At 42.9% G+C, this 21,694-nt stretch overlaps 1 protein-coding gene across 2 annotated transcripts in view; it reads right to left on the bottom strand.

Moving 5' to 3' along the window:
* Positions 1 to 21,694, bottom strand: part of WASL (WASP like actin nucleation promoting factor) — an 81,012-nt gene that overhangs the window by 33,079 nt on the left and 26,239 nt on the right. For both annotated transcript variants that reach the window (XM_032768828.2, XM_032768829.2), the window contains exons 2-4: positions 14,060 to 14,194; positions 10,680 to 10,766; positions 9,899 to 9,995 (exon numbers count right to left, since the gene is read on the bottom strand). In XM_032768828.2, the coding sequence (XP_032624719.1) occupies positions 9,899 to 9,995; positions 10,680 to 10,766; positions 14,060 to 14,194 (319 nt within the window). The remainder of the gene's footprint in view (positions 1 to 9,898; positions 9,996 to 10,679; positions 10,767 to 14,059; positions 14,195 to 21,694) is intronic.

Genomic DNA, 21,694 nt, shown 5'->3' with positions numbered 1-21,694 from the left:
CCTGCGAATCTGAAGCAGGACCCAATGAGCCGGGGAAACGGTGGAAGGCATAAAGGGCATTGGCCCTTCCATGGCATGAGGACAGCGTCCGAGATCGGCCGGAGAGAGACCTTGCGAGGAGCAAGAACCTCGTCATTCCGCGTTCTCGTGGTAAGCGAACAGGCCACATATGTGGGAAAAATCCCCACTGCGCTGGCAACAGAATGCATGACATCAGGCAGGGCGAGCATCATGAGACAGGAAAGGCCTGCTGAGTCAAAGCACCGAGGAAAAAGATGCTACCAGATTTTTTCGACGTTGGCTAATGCAAAGGTCCCAGAGACGGATGGCCTCCTGACAAAAGGAGGAGGACCATGTCCCTCCCAGGTTGTTTATGTAGGACATGGCCGTTGTGCTGGCTGTACACTGAGACGCCACTGCCTCGCAGCTGCTGCTGGAACCCCGTTACTGTTAGGTGAGCACCTGAGTCGAGAGATGACGTATCCGTCGTCAGGGACAGTGAGGGCTGTGGCGGATAGAGCGGCATCCTTACCCACACCAGGGAGGGAGTTAGCCACAGTGTAGGGAGCCTAGAGTGCTCGAGGGAATGGTGACTATCATGACCATTGGGCCCTGTCCCGGCGGTACGCCAATTTGAGCCAAACCTGGAGAAGACAGAGGTAGAGCGTAGCGTGTTTGTTACAAACTGCAGGCAGCCATGGAACCCAGGAGACCCAGACAAGGGCAAGCCAAGGTCATCGGGAAAGTTTGCAGACCTCGGATGATCGGTGCCATCGCCTGAAACCGTGGCTGTGGTAAGCAAATCCGGCTAGCTCGAGTCCAGGATAGCCCTAGGAAGTTCTAACCTCTGCGTGGGAACCAGAGTGGATGTTTCCATAGTGATCATCCAGCGACTAGACATGTGAATTTGGTCCTAACGATGCCCACACGCTGAGTGACTTGCGTCGTGGAGTATCCTCAGATAAGCCAATCGTCCAGATGCAGAAAATGCACATCCAAGGTCGGCGGAGGTGGGTTGGCGACTACGGCCACACACTAGGTTAATGCCTGCGGGGCTGTAGAAAAGGCCAAACAGCAGGATCGTAAACTGAAGTACCGATGGTTGGCTAGAAAGTGGAGGTATCTCCTGTGCGAGGAGGATGCAATGTGAAAGTACGCATCTTTCATATCGAGGTGGCATACCAGTCTCCAGGATCTAAGGACAGGATAATGGTTCCCAGGGATTACCATGTGGAACTTCAACCTTATCATAAACTGGTTTAGTCCTCGTAGGTCTACGATAGGTCTGAGACCTCCATACAAGTCGGGATTACGGAATAAGAGAAGTAAGTGCCCGTTCATCCATCAGCGTGTGCACCTCGTGTAAGAGGAATTGCGCCCGAGAGGAGTCCCTGAGAGGGACAGGGTTGAACAAAGTGGAGGTGGTACTCACTCTCCACATGTGTAGGGAACAGCGAACTGAAGTTAACTGGGATCATGCCAAGAGGCAGTAGGAAGTGGAATCCCGCTCGTAACCAGTCATGCAGCCCTCGGACGCACCTTTGAAAGTTCTATCTGGCTAGGCAACAGAGTGTTGGCCGTGTGGCTGGGGATGGAAAGGCCTGCAGATGGTCGTCGGCGTACGCACGCCCAGAGAGAGTACATTAGGACCCTGTTGCCCTTCAGGTTTTTCAGCCTGGGGTTGATTTCCCCGCAAAGAGGCCTTTACCACAATGGTAAGTCGTGACAGGCCGGAGTTTGAAACCTGAAGCCAGGAGATGCTCCTCATGTAACGAGGCCTGGAGAGAAGCTCTGGCCGCCTTTTCTCTTCCTCCAGAGGGCAATGAATTCTTGGCGGGAACTTGATGGAGAGCTCCATAACTTTATCCACCGTAATTCCAGGTGTTATGATTATAGGGGCTAAGCAGGGCTTATTGATTGCCACGCAGGGCTATAAGGCCTTGCAGAATGCACCTGCGGCCGAGTAGGGTCATTTGCCTAGCCCCTTCGATTTCGGGGGGGGTGGCGGCCTGTTGGCCATGCGTTCCCTTTTTCTCAACCAATGAATGACTAGTGAGCAGGGAAGGAGATGGACAGACAAGTAGTTGTACCCTCCATAGAGCATCGGCATTCGCCTGGATGGTCCGAATAAACAGGTCGGGCCCTCTAGTGGGGCAACCGCCGATAGGATGTGCACTACCGGTCCCCTACCTCCGGGACCTCTTGCCTGGAGGTCCACATTGAGTGCTACCTTCCATAGGAGGTCCTGATGGGCTCTCAAGTTGTGGTAGGACAACTGAATCGCGGTCCTGAGCATAAAGCTGTCCGGTGGGAAGACACTGATGCGTGCCCGGAATGGCCATGGAGGTGCCTGAAAAACCACGGGCAGAGTCCTGACTCTACCAGCACTTGCCCAACTCGGCACCTGGACCGGTACCGGAAGGCGCAGTGGTACCCGGAACGGATCCGGACCTGAGACCAGAGCGGTGCCGGGTCGAACGAGATTCGAGGTTGGGAGCGGCTCCGGTAGCCACAGTTGCCCAATAGGCAGTTGCTGGAGAGCACGAACGGGTGCCGAGATATATCGGAGTCGGTGAACGGTGACACGACCTGTTGCGCGCGAGTGCGAACCGTGCCGAGGAGAACAGCATCGGGATTGTAAAGAGGGTGGGAGTGGGAGCCCGACACGACGTGGGGCGTCTGCAGGTAGGACCTATGATCATTGAACAGGTTGCCACTCTGCTGCGCTGAACAGAGGATGGTCCTTATTCAAGGTGGCTTGCCAGAGACAATACCCACACCAACGGTGCGGATGTCAGGCAGAAAACTCTGTCAGGGCATGAGATCCCTCGCCGTTGGAAATTTGTCCTCGCGTGGAGGAACAGTAAGCTCGACCAACAGGCGTACCAGGGAGCTGTCAGGCACAGGATTCTACGGCCCTTGTGGGACCGGGATCGACAGTGCTTGATTCGCCAGTGCCCATCAGCAGGTGTACGGCTGCCGGTGCGATCTGGCTTAGACAGAGCTCTCTGTCTGCGGTGCTGTCGCACGGGAAGAAGAGGCAGGGGAGCTCGACACGTGTGGCGCCGAGGCCAGCAGGCAGGCACTGGATCGACGGCCCTTTATGGACCGGATCGAACGGTGCCGACGTTTGTTTGTGCTGCGGCATGCTTGTCGGAGCGGGCAATCCGAACTTACGATGAGCTCCCTGGCTGCAGTTGGCCGATTGGCACGGAAGAACAGGAGCAGGAGGCTCAACCACGCGCGTAGCGCGGGAGCGCCAGGCACTGGATCGACGGCCCTTGCGGACCGGAGCGACGGTGCCGCGTCGCTAGTTTGTCGGTGGCTCGCACAGGTGTCGTTGCCGGGTGATCCGACTAGACAAGCTCTCTGGCTGCGGTGCAGTTGGCACGGAACAGCAGGAGCAGGGCTCAACCACGGCGATATGCCACGGAGCAGGCAGGCACTGGAATCAACGGCCAGCGGGACCGGAATCAACAGTGGCGGTGTCCTCAGCGTCTCTGCAGGTGTGGTGCCAGGCGATCCAACTGAAATGAGTCTCTGGCTGGCGGTGCAGTTGGCACAAGAAGCAAGCAGGAGCCGGGTCGAGTCAACCCAGGCGCGTGCCGCGGAGCTGTCAGCACTGGCAGAAGAGCGTGGCTTTCCGCAACGCCTCAGAGATGAGGGAGACGGTGCGAGTCCGACTCGGTGCAAGTAATGGCCATGCCCGGAGGGGTCGGTGCGAGGAGGCGCTTCTGTCTCGCCGAGTAGCCTGCGCTCGTTGCAGAAGGTGGAGGGGAAATGAAAGTGCGCTCCGTTTTGTTCTCGGCTTAAACGCCTGCAAATTGGGCAACTTAGCTGTTGAATTCAGTCCCCGAGGCACCCTAAACAAGCGATAGTCGTGGAGTCTCCTGTCAAGCAACGGTCTAGGTGTCCAAGCACAGTCTAAGAAACCGGTAAGCCGGGCATGGGTTCCCGGCACTATCGGGAAGGGGCTACTGCCCGAACCCTGCCAACTATTATAAACTAACTAGACTAGTTAAGAAAAAAACGCATAAGTAATATGCAACTAAAGGATATAACAATGACTATAACACAAGAACTACGAGTAGCTAGCGGAAGCGGTGAGGTCGCTAAGCTGCTGCATCCACTGTTCCAACAACCGACACGGGCGGTAGAAGGAACTGAAGGGCGGCTGGGTCGGCAGGGGTATATATCCGGCACCATAGCGGTGCCACTCCAGGGGGCGCCCTGCCGACCCACCGAGTGTTGCTAGGGTAAAAATCTTCCGACGAACGTGCACGCGGCGCGCACACACCTAACTGGAATGGATATGAGCAAGCACTCGAAGAAGAATTGAGACTTCTCATGCTTACAGCGAAGCATATGCTTAGTCTTTGGAGAGTCAGGGCCTTAGATTATATGCCACAGACAGCCTAATCATCACAGCAAAATTAGAAGTTACAGAACTATAAAACCCACATTAGGAAAGAATTAGCAGTTTGAACAGTTTACACTGAGTAAGACTGTGCGGAACTAGCTACCTTTTTCCCCAACTGAAAATTTGATTAAGACCAATTTGAGGCCTTAACATTTTGTACAGTGACGTGTTCACATAATGTTAGCTTTCAAATGAAAAATTTAAAAATGTGTTTGATGCAAAGATTGTTAAAACAGAACTTCTAAAGAGAATGCACTCTGCTCTGTAAAGTCCCCTCTGAACAGACACCATGCAACTTTAGTCATTTAGGTGAAACTACTCACAATCTGAAGTGCTTATATAGCGCTTTTATCAGTAGATCTCACAGCACTTTATAAAGGAGGCATCACCCCAATTTTACAGATGGGGAAACTGAGGCACAGAAGTGACAACTTGCCCAAGGTCACCCAGCAGGCCAGTGGCTTGGCGGGGGTTAGAATGCAGGTCTCCCAAACTCACAGTCCAATGTTCTATCCACTAAGAAACACTGTCCCCCACTGAAGCAAAAAATATTACATTCTGAAATATTAGAATTTAATTGCAAGTATTTCATATAGGTCTAAAGCTGAACAAGCCAAATAGGGCCAACTTGGCCACCAACCTACAGCTTTAACTGGCAACCAGAGGGGTCAGCTGTGATATTGAACTATACCATTTAAAATGGCTTTCCCTCCAGCAATATTATTCTCTTCTTCACCCATATGCACTCTGTTTGTAAATGCTTGTGTGAGAGACATATTTGGGATCAGTTCATTTGTTTTTTGGAATTAAAGTGGGAAGGTTTAATTTAGATTTACTTTATTGCACAAACGGATGTGTGTTTTTATTTACCTATATTAGCTTCCTGATTATCCCTCCTAATGCAGCAAGCAGCTAAACTTTAAGTTTCTGGTTTAAAATTAGTCATCTAACTGAAAGCAGCCTTGATGTTAAAGGCACTGAGCACCCATACTACAAATGAAGTCAACTGAAGTGGCATGTACTCAGCATTTTTGATTAAGTATGGATTTAAGATGACTAACTTGTTCAAAGCAGGGTGTCTAATTACAGCTTTCAGAGCTACCTATTTTCCAGTCAGACAACTGAAACTGATCATAAAAGCTCTGGTGAGTAACAATTGGATTGCGGGGGAAGTGGTAGCTTTCCTCCCGCAGTTAGATGTTCAAAGAAAAGCTGCCAGCTGTTACTCTAGAAATGGCCCGGTGTTTTTTAAGATGACTCTTCAGAGATCTAAATTGGGAGCCAATGTAAGACTTCTAGTTCTGTTCCTTCAGAATTTAAGGTGAGGGCAGGTAAGGATATCTTTTCAGGAGAGGTAGAGAGAGAAGGGGCTGACAAGAAGCAAAGGGCATGGCTGCAGGTCTACAAGAAGGTTAAATTACCTTCCCGGCCAAAATCTGTAGCATTTGAGAACAAAAATCTCTCTCTAACACTCCACAAACCAATACTGCTTGGGTGTAGAGGTGGAAGATACAGTGAAGACTCTTTGCCCCTATTTCCTTTTGTTTTATCCATTTAGCTACATGGGCTTAAAACTTTTGTTTTATGAGTGTTCTCACCTGTGCTTGATTAGGAGTCAGTCACAGCCATACACCACCAAAAACCTCCAATCACCCAATCAGAACATGTTCAGTAATTTGTGTTTTTTCCGCTCCATTCTACCTCTCCTGTTTAATTCTCTCCTTCCTTCACCCAGATTCTCTTTCTATCCATCCATTCCTCCTCCAACTCAATTTCTTTCTCCTCTTGTTTACTACTCAGTCAATCTATACTCCTTTTTTTGTTTACCTGCACTCAGACCTACCAGACGATTCTGCTACACTCTCCCCTCCACACTGTTATTTCCCTTTTAGGGAACACCAGGGGTCTCCCCTCTTTTTCCTGTCTTCCAAATATCTATTTTAGCCTTGCTAGATGATGAGCTCCTGGGCACCTCTGGGTGGCTGTTGCTGCTGCTCCTGGGCACCTCTGTTAAAGAATCAGCGTCCTTATCACATCCCAGCACTTCTAGTAGGAAGAGGCTTGCAGAAAACGAGAAAGTGCAAGTACAAATTCTATGTGCGAGCCTCAGCTCCAAGAGGCTAGTTCAAAAGAGCATAGAATTGTTTTGCGCACTGTCTTCCAATGATGAAAAGCCTCAAGGGACAACTGGAAACTTTTCTAGTAGTCTTGCGGGCTAGTCAGAGCCTGCCAGAAGTATTTTGGCAGTGTGACCACTTGCCAATATGTCAGGTGGCACCTGTTCCAGGTGAAGTTTATTCTGAGAGATATACTAGAGTGATAGGATTCTTGTAAAAAGCAGAAAAAGATTAACATTCCAATGTTTGGCATTATCAAAAGTAATTCCTGGGAAGTCTAGAGTATCATCCGTTACCAAGACCACTCGATTTTTATGACTATTCTAATACCATGTGCAGAGACAGCACTAAAAGTATTAGTATACATTATTTCTACATCTGATGAAACAAGGGAGAGTCATCAGAAGCATTATGTAAGCATATCAATTTACTAATCAAGCTATACTTGTGTAGTCTTTAGATAAGTGAGAAATATAATAGCTATTAATTCAAACACCCAAAATTAGATAAAATCGTGTCTGAGGTATATAAATTCAGAACTCCATCTGGTGGCTTGATCAGAGAACTTCACAAGTTTTGAACATGAAAGGAAAAAAACCCTAGAAATTAATTAAAAAGGAGAACAGCAATCAACTGAAAACGATATAATTAAGTAGCTGTTGATTATGTAGCCTTTTTAATTAAAACAGAGAAACTTTACAAAAAACATGAATAAGTCAATGTTACTACGGTGCATAAAACAAAGTTTAAGAACACAAAGCAGTACAGGTTAATAACGGTGTGCTTATATTGTGTACTAAAATAAAAGTGTCTTTACATGAAAGAAATACTATAATAAAAATAATGCTAGTTTTAATAATCATCTTTCTCCTGTATTTTTGAAGAAAGTTTACCATGGCCAACATCATGGAGAAGTCTGCTCTGCAGCCATATATGAATAAAAGCTTTTAGAGTTTTAAAATGTTGCTTTACTTGTAGTAGTATCTTTATGAAAGTGAAACTTTGGGTTTGTGAAAGTTGCAAGGCTTATAGCTTTGGAGAACATATCTACCCAATGAATAGTTAAAGCAAGGCACCATTCCCACTAATATGTTCTAACTCTAGACATTCACAAAGTATTGTGATGTCAAGTGTCACAATGCCTAACATTTAAGTGCCTAAATAATCACAGGAACAACACTGCAGTTTAAAGCCTTAGTTATGCACGTTGGCTTCCTATAAAATGAATGATTTGAGACAGGCACTACAGACAGTGATCCACAAAAGCCAGCATGGTTGGTGGGGGGCCACCTAAGCTAGCAATGGGAGATGCCAATGAAATCGGTGTGTCCTAAGTCTCTATTCTCTCTTGGTGATAAGTGCCTATTTCTACCAGTGATTCACTGCCGGGAACCTCTCTCCTGGAGTCAGGAGGCAAAGGCACCAAGGTGTGTGTTGTGAGAAGGAATTAGGTGCCTGCCTTACTTCATACAAAACAGGAGGTGATGGTGGTGCCCACTTTATCACCGTTAGCTCATTGACTATTTTATTATTAATCATAAATAAAATAAAGAGTCATTAGGCACATGCAAATGCAAAAGCTATGGAATGACTCTGGAGCATGGTGGTAGATGCAGGGTCCAGACCCCTTGATTCAGTGACTATTTATCTGAAGTGGAACAACTTGAACAGGAGAGACTGAAGCAGTCTCACATCAGACTATCCCATTGCTCTAATCATTGAGCTCTAATTCTGAGAAATATGGGGATCCCTGTTCAAATCCTCTCCCCCTCAGACAGAGGGGGATTGAACCTGGGTCTCGTCTCCCATATCCTAGGTGAGTGTTCTAGCCACAAAAGTTATAAAGGGCACCTCCACCATCTCCTCCAGTCAGATTCTGAATGGAATCGAATCTGGTAGGTGACTTCTGAGCACAGCTACTGGAGCAGGCATGCATGCAAGACTGGTATCCAACCACCTATCTTTCTCTAGTTTGTGAATCTTGCTGGGGCTGAGATGGGAGAAGGTACCCAGACACCTACAGCGAGGCAGCAGTGTGTATACCCAGAGGCAGAAACTTAAATGTTTAGGAAACTTTTACTCTGAAAATTCAGGTGCCGAGTTTAGACGCCTACGGAGTTTGGTGGGAGTTTTGTTAATTGCAACACAGCCTAAAACAGATTTAATGCTTAAACCCAGACTTAGGAAACTACACAATTTAGGGAATCCCACCCAAAGAAATGTAGGCTCCAATCCTGCAGTGAGCTCTGCCTGCATGGGGCCCCAATGAAGAACAGAATTCAATAGGGAATGCATTGCAGGATCAGGCCCGTAGCCTCTAAATGTATTCAGGTTTTGGCCTCTGGTTTGATTACCAATTGTTAGGGCAGCAGATGTGTCAGTTTTTTTTTTTTTTTTTAAATCAAAAATAATGGCACAGTCATAGTAAATTTATTAAGTCACTTGACTGCCACATGATTTTTGATAAATATCCTCTTTGCATCATCAGGGGGACATCAATTATTTGCAGCAGCACCATCTACCTCTGGAGCCACAACCCTAAACTTGGCTCCAGTGTCCCTTGGGGCCGGACCTAGCACTCTGCTCTGGGTGTTGTAACCAGGTGCATGGGGGGTTGCAGCACCCTCCAAGTTTCACTCACCCAACCCTCCGCCACAGTGGGAGGGATGACTGGGCCATATTTGAGCAGTGCTGTGACCTGGTGCTCTAAGACAACAAACACCTGGAGCAGGGGGCCAGCCCCTAAGAACACAGGAGTTGCAGAAGCCCCCACTGCAGGGTGAGACACGGACATAGAAAAAACTCAAACAAGAAAAAAAAAGTATCATTTTCTGTGATTTTTTCATGCCATAACACATAGGTAGCCTTACCAATTGTGAATAAGACATTTCTCCACAAATAACTGGATTGATACCAATAGTCAATTTCACATGGACTACTGGACATACCAGATAGTAAGAGATTTCAGTTACTAATCATTTGGGCCAAATTTAAACAGAGTTAGTTAAGAGAACCCCAGAGCTGAATGGCTGGTTAGTTTAAATTGTCTACAACTTATGTAAAGATTTCCAGTTCAAAGTAAGCTTGCTTTACCCCCTCCCGTCTGTGCTTTCAAATACCACATATTAGCGGAGCCTCAAATTGCAAAGAGACTTTAAGATGAACCAATTTTTGTATTACTTCAGGAAATTTGTACTGTATATTTTTCTATATCACACATGAAATAAGCTTACACAGTGCCATATTCAGACATTAGTTTCACTAAGTTCTTATACAGCTTTCAGATATAGAAGTATCAGCTAATCCCCCCTACACCTCTAGCCTAGCCTCAATTTAATGAGGCATTAAATTGGATATTTACCAGATTTTCTTTGCCGTCGTCCAAGCAAATCAGTTACTGTTTTCCGGAATTTTTTAGCTTCTTCTTCATTAGCAAAATTAAGACCAACCTGACATGTCTGAAAGAAAACATAATCAGTTTTGCCCCCCACTAGAGATGAAGAAAGTTGTTTATAAGATTTTTTTTTTAAAAAAGCTTAATTTTTAGTATATTTCATAATTTAAGTGAACAGATTTTTTTTATGAAGGAATAAGTTGGAAACAATTAAGACTCATCACCTTATAATTTTAAGTGAAGAATGTAGAAGCAAATACTAACGCCCAATTAAAAAATATATTCAAATTGTGATTTTTTTTTTCCTAACAAAGTCCACATTTTGTCAGATCTTAGCAATATTTAAAGTACACAGAATGACAAAAAAGAAAATTATGTTAAGGATACATAAAAATTGCTTATGTCCCTGAAAATGCTTCTTTGGTGACACTAATGAAGCAACTATCAGTTGCAACTGAAGGTGCTATTTCTTTGTCAGAGAAAGAGCACATTAAAGAGGTGTTTTTGTGCTCCTGTTCCATTTGCAGTTTAGATTTTCTATTTTACCACTGACATTAGAAAAAGTTCTTATTTATAATTAACTCTGCAACAAGTTGCTAGCAAGAAGATATAGGTGATACTGTACTTTATAAAATTACTTGATTTACAAAGTGAAAGGTGAAAAACATGATATATAAAAAGAAGCTATTGTGCAAAGAAAAAAAGCAGGACAAAGATTTCAAAGAATTAAGTAAATACTGAAACTTACATCTCCAGCAAAGGTATGAAAATATCCTCTAGGACTATTATATACAAAATTATTGTACAGTTCCTGCTCCCACAATAGTTTCCCATCCTGGAAAGGAAAGAAATGCAGATACTGAAAACTGAAGAATTTTTTTTTTTTTTTAATTACAAAGACTGACTAGACAAACTTGTATTGCAATAGTGCTCAGAGGCCACAACTGGAGATCACAGCCCTATTTTGGTAGATACTGCATGTACACACACAGACACACACACAAAAAGAAGAGATGGTGTCTTCCCCACCGAGCTTACAATCTAAATCAGATGATGATTACTGGAGCTTGCAGGAAAGCCAAATTATTCGTACAGGTTACTATATTATTGCCCAAGTTTTCAGATATCATCAATACACTGGTTTCAGAGTAGCAGACGTGTTAGTCTGTATCCGCAAAAAGTCTGTGTTCCATTCTGTGCATCCAAAGAAGTGAGCTGTAGCTCATGAAAGCTCATGCTGAAATAAATTTGTTAGTCTCTAAGGTGCCACAAGTACTCCTGTTCTTTTATCAATACACTATATCTTTCAAAATTTTATACATATACAATGACACTCGTCAAAATCTAAATAATGGGACAAAATAAGACAGGGGCTATGGAACCTTTCATTCACAGGTTGCTGTGTCACATTAAGGTCAGGTTTGTAACAATTGGAAGACTACAAAATTTCACCTTTGTGAAGTGTTCTAAAATGACTGAATGAAAGGTGTTACAAGAGTTCAATATCAAAACAATAGGTGGTCTCAGTCCAGTGCCTAATGATCAAGTGACAAAAATCAGACATATGGCTCCTTGGTGCTCAAGTCTCTTTTGAACATGCGATTTAGGCATCTTTGAAAGCTTTGTCTGAATTGAGACACATTAGCAGGGTACAATGGGAAAATCTATTGTACAGTACATGCTATAGGGCCGGGGTAGGCAACCTTTCGGAAGTGGTGTGCCAAGTCTTCATTTTTTAACTCTAATTTAAGGTTTTTCGTGCCAGTAATACATTTTAACGTTTTTAGAAGGTCTCTTTCTATAAGTCTATAATATATAACTAAACTATTGTTTTATGTATAGTAAATAAGGCTTTTAAAATGTTTAAGAAGCTTCATTTAAAATTAAATTAAAATGCAGAGCCCCCCGGACTGGCAGCCAGGACCCGGGCAGTGTGAGTGCCACTGAAAATCAGCTTGCATGCTGACTTCGGCACCTGTGCCATAGGTTGCCTACCCCTGCTATAGGGTATACTTTTGTTTATTCAGCACTTTCCAAAACAGATACTCTCAGGTTGTGACACCTACTTGGTTTGGACCAGGGATCGTCAACCTTTGACAGGTGGCCCATCACAGAAAGCCGCTGGCAGGACGGGATGGTTTGTTTACCTTCAGCATCCACAGGTTCGGCCTATCACAGCTCCCACTGGCTGTGGTTCACCATTCCAGGCCAATGGGGGCTACGGGAAGCAGCAGCCAGCACATCCCTTGGCCCATACCATTTCTCACAGCCCCCACTGGCCTGGAACAGCAAACCGCAGTCAGTGGGAGCTGTGATAGGCCGAACCTGTGGATGCTGAAGGTAAACAAACCATCCCAGCCCGCCAGCAGATTTCTCTGACTGGCCATGTGCCAAAGGTTGCCGATCCCTTGTCTAGATAACTGCTCAGAGTTGGCGTACCAGTGATACTGCACCAACTCCCCATGATTTCCTCTAGAAACAGCTCACAGGAGCCTCTCTTTAAAATTATGGCTCAGATGAAACGATGCTTAGAAATGAAAAAAAAGTGTCTGTCAGTTTAATTTAAAATATGAATTTAAAAATGTCAGTTACACAGCATACTTAAATATGAAAAATGCCCCCTACAATTTCCTCTCCTCCCCCATCATAGAAACATAGGGCTAGAAGGGACCTCAAAAGATCATCTAAACCATCTCTCTGTGCTAAGGCAGGAATAAGTATATCTAGACCATACCCAACAAATGTTTGCCTTACCTGTCCTTAAAAACCTCCAAGGATAAAGGATTCCACAACCTCACTAGTAACCTGTTCCAGAGCTTAACTATCCTTACAATTAGGTTAGATACTAGGAAAAGCTTTCTACATCTTCCTTGCTTCCAGGGGTAAAAGTAGAACACAGGACTTACCAGTACGCGGGCCGGCGCCTTGGGCAGAAGGGGCAGAGCTGGGGGGTCAGCATTCCCCAGCCAGCCCATCTGCACTACCCGGCCCACGCCGCGGCAGCGCTTTAAGCAGGGTCCTTTGCCATGGCAGCACGGTAGGGATCTGGCAGGACTGCTGATGAGGGAGGGGGGCGCAAAAGGGGCAGCACTTTAAGGTCAGCTGGGTACAGGCCGGTACTAGCAGCGACTTTACCAGCACACTGTAGTGGCCCACATCAGCTTACTTTCACCCCTGCTTGCTGCAAACTAAGAGGATTACTTCTTGGTCAGGGAGAACGACTGATCACTGTCCATTTTGTTAGCCTTTTACATATATGAAAAATGTGTCTCCCTCATTCATTGCCTTCTCTTCTCTAGAACTGCACATTTCTTGTTTCACCTTTCTTTGTTGCTATCTTCTGCTGTATCTCCAATTTGTCTACATCCTTTCTATATGTGTCGTGCCCACAACTGAAGTGGAGGCCTCACCAATGATAAGCAGAGCTGAACAATTACTTCCCATATCTTATACATGGCACTCCTATTAAATACATTTTTTTACAACAGCACCACACTGCTGACTCATGTTCAATTTGTGACCCACTACACCACTCAGATTCTTTTCTGCAGTATTCCCTCACCAGTTATTCCCCATTTTGTATTTGGCATTTGATTTTCATACTTAAGTACTATCCACTTGTCTTTACCGAATTTCATAGTGTAGATTTCATATCAATTCTGCAATTTATCAAAATCATTTTGAATTACAATCCTGTTCTCCATAGTACCTACAACTCCTCCCAGCTTGGTGTCATCCACAAATTTTATAGGAAGACTCCATTCCATCATCCAAGTTATTAATAAAAATATTAATTATTACTGGACCCAGCACAGACTCCTGTGGGATGCCACTTGATAGGTCCTCCCAGTTTGACAGTAAGCCATTGATTCTGAGTATAGTCGTTCAGTCAGCTATACACACCACTCCTAGTAATTTCCATCGAGACCATATTTTCCTAGTTTGCTATCAAAATGTCACATGGGACTTTATCAAAGTCATACTAAAATCTAATAGGCATAACTCTTGCATTACTCACTTTATAAGATCCCTTTATGAAATTCATACAAACAATTCAAGGAAATGTCACATTTACTATAAAATGACTTACCGTAGCAAGTAAAAAAATTAGACAGAAAAGTTTCTCACCTTGATGTCAAATATTCTGATAAAATAAGACCTTTGTGGATTGTCTTTTACAAGGCAGGCTACTCCACAGCATTTTTTTGACCACATGGCATTGCGATCTGCTGCATATATCTGGACAACTGCTGAAGACATTGTCTAAAAAAAAAAAAAAAAAAAGATGAGAAAATTCACATTGGTTAAAGCTTAAAATTAAAAGTTCCACATTCCTTCTTCCATAGAATCAAACTAGGTGTAGGTTTCTCTAGATCAGGAAGCAACCAATCATCAGTTGTAGCAGAGCTCAGAAGGTCTAAACATTTATTTTTTTATATCCTTATGTAAGCTCCTCTAGATGTTCTTTTAAAAAGAACAGGATTTTGAGAGTTCTTAACCAGACACCAGCTAGTAGAAATGAATACAAGAAGAGGCAGATAGGTAACTAGGTAATTGTGTAGCTGATGGAGTTAGTATCAATTTGCAAAGCACCTATGCAAAAGTTAATGTGAAAGCTACAACACTCAATAGAGAGATTGATTCAATTAGGACTTGCTTACAGTAGGATTTTTAATGATGTTTTCACATGTTAATTAACGTGTGTCCTGTCAACTCTAGAATTTAAGATGAGGTTAGTTAAAACAATTAAAAACAATTGAGGGGTGTCTCCAATGGGATTTTTAAAGCCTAGAAACAGCTTCATTTTTCAGAAAGTTTTGCTTCTTCTGCAGCAAGTAATGTTTTAGCATCTTGGGAAAAGCAGCAAATTCCTACTCTTCCACATCAACCACCACTTAGGGCCTCACATATGGCAATTTATGCATTCCATTGACACTCCACGTTACTCAATTTCTGCAAGATTGATAGCACAAGTAACTCTTAGTCTCATTTCAGGGTCCAGAGACTTGGAAGCTCTGCTGGCAAAGCTCTTAACTTAATGTTACTGTACCAATAGATGTTGCAAGTCAACCACTATGAATATCAACTATTTTAGTCAAACTTCAAAACCAGTTTATTTTTTTAAGAACTGCATGTAGCGTAGCCTGAGAACATTGAACCAAGTTTTAATTTTAAATATCTATCTCAGAACCATAGAATTGGAAGGGACCTCGAGAGGTCATCTTGTCCAGCCCCTGCACTCAGGGCAGGACTAAGTATTAGACCATCTCCAACAGGTGTTTGTCTAACCTACTCTTAATCTCCAATGATGGAAATTCCACAACCTCAGTAGGCAATTTATTCCAGTGCTTAACCACTCTGACAATTAGGAAGTTTTTCCTAATGTCCAGCCTTAACCTCCCTTGCTGCAATTTAAGTCATTTGCTTCTTGTCCTATCCTCAGAGATTAAGGAGAACAATTTTTCTCCCTGCCCCTTGTGACAACATTTTTCAAGTACAGTAAAGGTTACGTCCTCAGTCTTCTCTTCTCCAGACTAAACAAACCCATATTTTTCCCCCAATCTTCCCTCATAGGTCACGTTTTCCAGACTGTTAGTCATTTTTGTTGCTCTTTGCTGGACTTTCTCCACATAATTTCATTTGAAGTATGTTGCTTGATGTGTCAGGCTTTTTTGAAGTTATCTGATTTGTTCAAGAGCTCAATTTCTGATAAAATATCCTCTGACATTCTGCATTCCAAAGCATCTCATATTTACCATGGTGATGTAATTATGATGTTTTGTACAAAATATGCCTTGAGGTATTATTCTAAAAGTCTTGATCTGCTAAACGGTAATATCTCATTGGATTGTATGTGAAGTTGTAAAGTTTTGCTATGTATGTGTTACTGAAAGATACTGTAAAGTTAGAAACACCCACAACTAGCCTTTCAGCTGCAACAATGAAGAAGCTAGACAGAGCTAATGCCCCACCAACAAAGACAATGGACCATGGATAAGGCTTGTCCTCACCTGGGAACACTTCATGGCAGCCATTATCCATAGGCTGTCTGACTCATCCGGAGTACAAAAGGGCTTGTGACCAGATCACATGATACTGAACTCTTGGTACCTATACTTTTCTACAAACAGGTCTGGAAACCTGGCTTGGAACAAAGGGGTTCTCACCCTATAGAAAAACTATATAAGGGGAAGTGACATGACCAGGACTTGATCCCCTACAAGACAACACCTGGAAACACCAGAGGAACAAAGACTTAACTGGAGAAAGGGTCCCAGGCAGGAAAGAAGAGGACTTCCTGTGTAAGGAAGCTAAAACCTGTTTGAATCGTCAGGGTGAGATATTACAGATTCAAATCCTATCCTGAGAGACTGCGATTTTGCTTAAGTTCCTAGGTAACCTGCTTTCATTGGTTTGCTATTACTTATAATCACTTAAAAGCTATCTTTCTGTAGTTAATAAACCCGTTTTATATTAACCAGTGTGTCTTTGAGTGAAGTGTTTGGAAATCTTAGCTCTGGTAACAAAGGCTGTTTCATATCTTCCCCACATTGAGGGGAAAGCTGACTAATTTAAGTGAGCTCACACCGTACAGACCCCTTTGCAATGCAAGACAGTGCAAGACTGGGAGCTGGGAAATTGGCTGGTGCCTCCATTATCGGTCCATGAGTGGCCTAGGTAAAGCACTCAGGTGACTCAGTTGGGTGTGTGGCACCACCTGCTGCCATGCTGGGTGATAACAGGGCCCAGAGGGGGCTTGCTGTAAGTCACTAGCAGAGAAGGGGCAGAGGCCAACCTAGCTGAATGGTTTGGGGGCACAACAGTTCCAACGGCTTCCTGGATCCCCCCCAGGGGTACAAGCCATCACATATCCTACAAAAATGATGCCCTTTTAAAAAATAATTCTCACAAAATACATTTCGTATGTTAAAGGGACATTTTTGCAAGGGAGAAAGCGGACCACTAACTAAAGAGGGGAAACAGTGAGAGTGACTGTACACAGAGCATTGCCAGCCATACAAAAATAAATAACTTTTGCTAACTTTTTCAGCTATAGTAAGATTAGGTGCTATTGGCACCTGTTATCATTAAAGGGTGATTTTCAAGTTGACTGTCCCTTTAATAAACTATCTCCTTACTCCAGGAAATATGAAGTCATTGCAACATGTCCTGAATGTCAAGAAGCTGGTTCTGTTGGACTTGAGGACAAAAGTAAAAAGGAGCAGATCCAGAATAGAGAACCCTCTGCTGAGGGCACATACCCATGACTTCTCAGTAAACTGGTTTAGGAATTTTCAGCTTGGATGTCACAGCTGATTTCACCCGTTACCTGGTCTCCAAGATTCAAAGAACCCAAACTGTGAAGAACTTTTTGGGTCAAAGCCAGCATCTTGAATTGTACTCAAAGATAAACTGGGTGCCACGGCAGTCAACTTATAAAAGCACCTCTAGTCCTATAACACCCCACCTCAAATTGATTCAACTATAGTGGCTTGATGGAATATTATATAGATTAGATCTAACTTTTAATGAATTGCACATGATTACACCCTTCATGAAATCTAAACCCAGTCTTTTACAAACTCTGTTAAGCTTTTTGAGCTAGTGTCACACTAAGATGGTGAAAGACTGGCTCTGAACTTAACATTTAAAGATAGATTTCCCCCTCCTTTAGCTAACACCAAGCTTTGTTTAGATATTTTAATTGCTGATCAATAACTTGCAACCCCGTGATCATAATAATGGATTATTCCTAGCCCTCTTAGAGGAAGATCCAATCTGAATTTTAATCACATTTGTAGGTATAAGATATAAAGCATTTCTAATGTCATCTTGAGACAAGGCGCTCAAGAAATATTTTTGCAATATGCATAAATATAAACATCAGAATCAAAGCTTACACATTTGCTAAACCACTGTTTGAAAAGAAAACAGTCATTTAGAATAAGGAAGCAATTAGTTCATGGTAATTCCAGATACTTTTAAAACTATGAAGTGGGAGTTTTAACCCCACTCTTTACTCCTGAACTCAGACGCAAACTTATTTAAAAAGCAGAAATGTTACTCAGACTGGAAACCACATAGAAACAAAAAGGTTTTTAAGAGGGATATGTTTACACTTCATTAAGTTTTGTATTTAATTTCTAAAATAGAGATGTTAGATGTGTAATTATATCCTGGATATTAAGTTAATGAGCATGAGATTCAAATTACAGTTCATGATACTACACACATTTTTTATTGTATAATCCTCTAAATACCTGGAAAAATTATTTGTGTTCATGTAGGAATATTCACTCAAACACTACCATTTTACTTAGTTAATTGGCTTAATTATGCAATTTATTCATCAAATTTAAAATTCCAAGATATCAAGATACCTAGCAGGCTCTACAAACCCATCTGAGGAGTGGTGTTTTTTTACCTTCCTAATCCAAGCTCTCTGAGAAGTGGTGTTGGGCAAGAATTAACTACAGAAGAGCTGCTTACCATATAGTAACAGATTTTTCAGGATGTCAGCTTGAATCCCACCGTAGGTGTGCACGTGCTCAGGATCAATGGTCTTTTGATCCATAGTGTCTGTCAGGGCCATGCATGAGCCCCCTTTGCCTCCTTTTGCTCTCATGGGAGGGAAGAACAGCAAGACACACCCTTCCCCCACCAATGCCATCAGAAAAAGAAGTCTGTATAAGTGGAAGACTCCTAAATTGGAGCTGGAGGGAGGGTCATGGACTGTACAGTGTGAACATCTGGGAAAAAACCCAACAGTTATTGTCAGGTAAATAATCTCTCTCTCTCGATAACAGAGTGGATCCCACAGTAGATACTTGGCAAGTAGTACTCCTTCCTTCTCCCGTATGGTAGAATGAGGAATACCAGCTATATCAGTCAAACCGTGATTGTAATACTGCTCTCCTGAACTTGGTACTTAAGGCCAATGCATTAGGTTTGATAAATGTCAGTGGGTTACTTGACTTCACTGCCTTGCCAACTTGGGAAACAGGCACATTTCTGAAGCAGGCAGGAGATGTTGCTTGAGTGAGTCTTGATGTTCAATGGAAGCCATCTAGTAGCACAGTAAGATATACAGTGTTATCCACTTAGATATTCTTTATGATGAGATGGCCTGGCCTTTGGAACTGCCATTTATAGCCAGAAGTAAGTGAAGAGAGGGTCTAAACGGTTTGATTCTGATAACGTAGTGAACTAAGGCACACGAAACACCTAGCATGTAGTTCTGTCTCTCATGACATAGCATAGTGCTTTGGGAAGAAGACAAGTGAACTGATTGATATGGAACTCTGGGGATGAACTTAGGGTGAGATTTCAGCACCACATTCTGAAGGGAGGGTCAGCCATAAGTGCTTGAAGTTCACTCTCCTGACAGACATAATAGCAACTAGGAGACAATCTTCTAAGTAAGTAGAATTCTTCAAGTGGCTCAAAGGGAGGCCTTGCGAGTCTCAAGAGGATGATGTTGACATCCTAGGCAGGAGAAGGTTCTCTGACCAGCGAGCAAGTATGTAGTAGGCCCTTGAACTTCAAAACAGTCAGGTGAGAGAAAACTGAGCACAACTATACAGGAGGATAGCAAGCTGAGAATGCTGTGAGGTGGACCTTAATGGACTTGAAAAATACTCTTTGTTATTGCAAGAAGCAGTTGAGGAGCATCTTCAAAACTGTAGCCTGTACAGGGTCTAGACTATGTTTCACAAACCATATCAAGAACTCTTTTATACTAAAAAATAAGTCGCTGCTCAGTGTCTTTGTGTTCTGTATCAGGAATTCCTGGACTCATTTACAGCAGACTCTGACTGAAGAACTTAAACATCATCTAGAGTGTCAGTAACAGGGACTTCAAGTCTGGCTGAAGCATCTCATTATCAAGCTGTGAAACCGGGTCTAGGCAGCATGGGAGCTGGATAGGTAGCGGCTGGACACCTATAGCAGGTCTGTCAGACAAGACTAAGTAGCTCTGTCTCATTTGACTTTGAATATCATCCTGGGGATAAGGGAAAATTGGTAGAAAGTAGGGCTGTCAAGTGATTTAAAAAACATTTGCAACTAATTGCACAGCTGTGCAATAGAATGGCACTTATTTAAATATTTTTGGATGTCTTCTATATTTTCAAATATATTGATTTCAATTACAATACAGAATTCACTTTATTTTTATTACAAATATTTGAATTGTATTTGTGTTGCCATGCAAACACCTGTTCTCACTTTCAGGTGACTTGCCAGTATTTATCGTGTTTTTAAGTTAATTGTGGATTTAGATGGATTGCTGAGGAGAGGGACAAGATTGAGCCTTTAAAATGAACAAACCATCCAAACAACCCCACACTTCAACAGCAGTCTCCCTTTATGCATTTGCCTTAAAACACAGCAGACAGAGTTTTTGCTAGACAACCTTTGTTGTGGGCTCTAATTTGCCTCTCATCCGAAATACCTGCTCTACTTGAAAGTTGTGTTGTGAATATACACTGCACATGACTTTTTACTCTCTTTACTGTTATGCTCTCCAATTTTTCTGCCTGAAGTTAGGAGTATTTATTGAGAGACAAGTCCACAACATAAAAAGATGCTGCAACCATTCAAATAAAGGTGATTGAGAAAGTGCAATGGAGAGCTACCACAATACTTCAAGTCACTCAGAAAATGTGAAGGATCTTAAGAAGGGCTAGAACAGGAGTAGTGTCCAACATATTCACCCTGCAGACAAAACATATTTAAAAAAATAAAAGGCAAGGGACGAACAAAGAGACAACCCAACCCTTTGCAACAGATTCTCAGTGCTACTCCAATCAACACAACAGGAATAGAAATCACCTACAAAAGTTCCCTGCTCAGGATTCCCCGGTTATGGAAATCCTCATGACCATAAAGTCGTGCCATGGGGGGTGGGAACGGGCAGTGGCGGGGGGGGGAAGAAGAGGAGAGAAAGGAGTGGCTGGAGATGTAACTCAAACAATATGAAGTTAATGCTGAAGAACATGGAAAGTTGAGATTGACTATTTTAAGATTCCTTGGCCTTCAGTGTTCCAAATTTTCTCTAACTGGGAGCTCTCTCTTTTTGGGAGAAGTTGAAAAGGTGGGTATGTCATGGATTTTAATGCTGACGTGTTTTCTCTGCACAGTTTATCTATAGGTTTTTGTTCAATTAACAATTGTGATGCTTTGTATTTAGATTTTAACTTTGAAGTTTTTAAGACACTTTGTACATAAATACATATAGAAGTCCAAGATATAAAAATTTAAATTAAAGAAGGCATATAATTCCTTAAAAAGATCAGACCAAGAAATTACAGCCCATTTTAAAATGGATTTTTTGCACAGGGAAAGAGAAAGCACACCATTTATTTCAATGAGATACTGATTTCACACTTATTTGCAGAAACACATCCACAATCTACTCCATAAATTAAACATACTGCTTATATTTCAATGAAGTTGCTTTCAGGATGTTTGTTAGGATTTTAAAATTATTAATAAAGTTACCATATACACCCCACAAATTCCTTCTTGAGAAAATGCAGTAAAATAAGCAATATCACATCCACATTTTCTGAAACTACCTTCACATTTTTGGTCATATATAGCATACACGACTTGCAAAATGTTATTAATGCAGTTTGATAAGCACTCAACCTGCTATATTCAAGGAAATAGCAATCCCCATCACTTTCCCCAATATTCAGACTACAGGAGATGCTTGTATTGTGGTTCACAAAAGTCCTACAATTAAGATGTGGCTAAACA

Source organism: Chelonoidis abingdonii, chromosome 1, assembly GCF_003597395.2.
Source record: "Chelonoidis abingdonii isolate Lonesome George chromosome 1, CheloAbing_2.0, whole genome shotgun sequence".
Lineage (NCBI taxonomy): Eukaryota > Metazoa > Chordata > Testudines > Testudinidae > Chelonoidis > Chelonoidis abingdonii.
The sequence above is the reverse complement of the archived record's forward strand: the minus strand, read 5'-3'. Positions and strand labels throughout refer to the sequence as shown.